Source organism: Macrotis lagotis, chromosome 1 (assembly GCF_037893015.1).
Source record: "Macrotis lagotis isolate mMagLag1 chromosome 1, bilby.v1.9.chrom.fasta, whole genome shotgun sequence".
Taxonomy (NCBI): Eukaryota; Metazoa; Chordata; class Mammalia; order Peramelemorphia; family Peramelidae; genus Macrotis; species Macrotis lagotis.
This window is the reverse complement of record NC_133658.1, coordinates 758,459,407-758,462,405: the sequence shown is the minus strand read 5'-3', so window position 1 is coordinate 758,462,405 and position 2,999 is coordinate 758,459,407. Positions and strand designations below refer to the sequence as shown.

The 2,999-nt window shown below is 36.1% G+C and overlaps 1 protein-coding gene across 1 annotated transcript; it reads right to left on the bottom strand.

The window, feature by feature from the left end:
* Positions 1 to 1,717: 1,717 nt before the first annotated feature.
* On the bottom strand, positions 1,718 to 2,680 carry LOC141506639 (olfactory receptor 8B3-like). Its single transcript, XM_074213584.1, has one exon. It carries the CDS (start codon positions 2,672 to 2,674, stop codon positions 1,718 to 1,720), a length of 957 nt encoding a protein of 318 aa, XP_074069685.1. The 5' UTR covers positions 2,675 to 2,680.
* Between the last annotated feature and the right edge of the window lie 319 nt (positions 2,681 to 2,999).

Sequence of the window (2,999 nt, the reverse complement as noted above, 5' to 3'; positions counted from 1 at the left end):
TTTTAGAATGAGTAGAAAAAAATAGAAATTCTTTAAGTTTTAGGATGAGAACAGAGTTTACTTCAGGTATCAGACCACCAGTACTAATCATCGAAAGGATGATTGAATACCATGCAGGAGGGGCAAGTAGATCATTATGGTTGTCAGAATGTGAAGATAGGAGTAATATGTCAGTGAATTGGAAAAGTAAGAAGGGGTCAGAGTATAAAGAGTTTTAAATACCAAACATATATTTTCACAGCTTGTGTTCTTTTTACCCTTCCAATCAGCTTCTGAAAATAAATGTAATGTTTACTGAGTCATTTCAATTGTGTATTAACCTCTGTAAATCCATTTGGGATTTTCTTAGCAAAGATACTGGAGAGATTAATAATTTCCTTCTCTAGCTATTATAACAGATGAGGAAACTGAGGCAAATAAGCTTAAATGGCTTGCCCAAGGTCATACAGCTAGTAAGTGTCTGATGCAAAATTTGAACTCAGGGACAAAGCTCTATCCACTGAATCATGAGACAGCTCTTTAAATATCATCAAACATAAGACAAAAAAAATTAAAATTCTTTTTGCCTTGAGCATTCAGTGAATTTCCCTCAAGAAAAGTTTATAAATCAAATCAAGTTGCTCAAATCTTACACATGTTGTAACTATTATAAGAACCTTTTGTGCTAGCACTTTTTTTCAGGAACTAAAAATGTTTTCCTCAAAATTAGAATTTCTAATTTGTCCATTTCTTATTATGTCCTGATTACAACCAGACTTCCATTTATACTACACTGAGATATTTAATTTTCATTCTGACCCAGACTAGACCTATTTTTATATCTCTTATGGAAGTCTGAAAACGTCAGTATAATCTTCTAATAGAAGTAGCTGGGCCTAAAATTATAGAGGTTTGGTCTGGGAAAAAGTGCTTAAATTGCTTTGGATTTTCATATTATGGAAAAATTATATTTCTGTACATCTATCCTAGTTTTATAAAAACTTTGAAAAAAGTGCATTAATAAAAAAAAACTTAAATTGGTTATGCTTGATTTATGTGGGGGGTGGGAGAGAGAAAAGATGATGTATTATGTCAACTTCATTTGGAAATTTTGTTACTATCTTTCCAACAATCTACTTTCATCTATTTCCTTCCTGAATTATTGATCAGTAACACTGGACAGAGATTGAAAGGCTTACTGTAATTAAGATATAATTTATGTATGATTCTGTGGGTTTTTTGCATTTTCACATAAGGTCATGATCAAAGATTTATACCTATAAAGGCTTGTAGAAGTCAGAAAGTCAGGGTGGCACAGTGTATAAAGCACAGGCCCTGGAGTCAGGAGTACCTGGCTTCAAATCAGGTCTCAGATACTTAATAATTACCTAGCTGTGTTGCCTTGGGCAAGCCACTTAACCCCATTTGCCTTGCAAAAAACCTAAAAAAAAAAAAAAGTCAGGAAGTCCATGTTTACCTCCATGTTTATCAATGAAAAATCTGAAACATTATAAATATTAAGGGCCTAGCCCAAAGTCAAAGATAAAGAACATTCAGGATTAAAACCCTGATCCTCTTACACTAAAGACACTGTTTCTTTAAACCAAAGGAAGAAATTATAGATGGCTATAAAGAAATTTGGGGGGGGGGGGTGGAATTTGGTTAATGATTCTTTCCTGAAAAGATTTTAATTAATCAAGGGAAGAAAAGGAACATTAAGTCCTTAAATTCAATTATATTATGGAAATTGTGCTGCTGTTCTGAAAAATATTCTTCTTTTTAAGGTTCTCCTCAAGGCAGACTGAACATCTTTATTCCTTAGACTATAAATGAGTGGATTTACCATGGGTCCCACATTTGTGTAAAATATTGAAGATACTTTACTGTGGTCCACAGACCCTGATGAAGGTGGCTTGAGATACATAAATGAAGCTGACCCAAAGAAAAGAGCAACAGCAATTATGTGGGAGCTACAGGTGCTGAAGGCTTTTGACCTGCCTTCAGTGGAGCTGATGCTCAGGATACTGGACAAGATGAGAGCATAAGAGGTGAAGATGGTGACACTGGGAACTATGATGTTAGTGCCCACAACAATGAAAACCACCAGCTCATTGACATAAGTGCTGGTACAGGAGAGCTGGAGGAGGGGGAATACGTCACACATGTAATGGTTTATGACGTTGGCATCACAGAAAGACAGTCTCAACATGCATCCAGTGTGGGCCATGGCACCAGTAAACCCCAATACATATGCCCCACCTACTAGCCATGAACAGACCTGATTGGACATAGTAACATTATATAACAATGGACTACAGATGGCAACATAACGATCATAAGCCATTATTGTCAACACATAGATTTCAGAAATAACAAAAAAACAGAAGAAATAAAGTTGAGCCATGCATCCTGAATAAGAGATGATGTTTTTCTTAAGCACAAAGTTCATCAGCATTTTAGGAGTAAAGACAGAAGAGTAGCAGAGATCTATGAAAGATAAGTTGAAGAGGAAATAGTACATAGGAGTGTGAAGCTGAGAATTCATCCTAATTAAAATGATCAGTCCCAGGTTTCCCACTATAGTGATCACATAGGTCCCCACAAACAGGAAAAACAGGGGTAACTGAAGCTCTGGTTGATCTGTTAAACCTGCAAGTATGAACTCAGTCACTGAAGAGGCATTTTCCAAAGCCATTCTGCTCTTGAGGAATCTATAAGGAAAGGAGAGAAGTTATACTAGAAGTTTAACAAACTCTCTTTCCCAGCTTATGAAAAAGGAGTAGTTTCTGAAAACTTTCATCACCATTTCATTTCATGCCAGTTCTGTTCTCATCATCGACAAGGTATCCAGGGATCTTGATTGGGGTGAATAACTGTTTCCATGAGTTTGATGGCTGTAGAAAATTGTTCCTGAATCTCCTGCAAAGTAACAGTTGATGTTCCTCAGATTCCAAAGCAAGAAGAAATCAGGAAAATCACAGTAGTTTCCCGAGTCCTCACAATATTCCCTATGGTGGTCA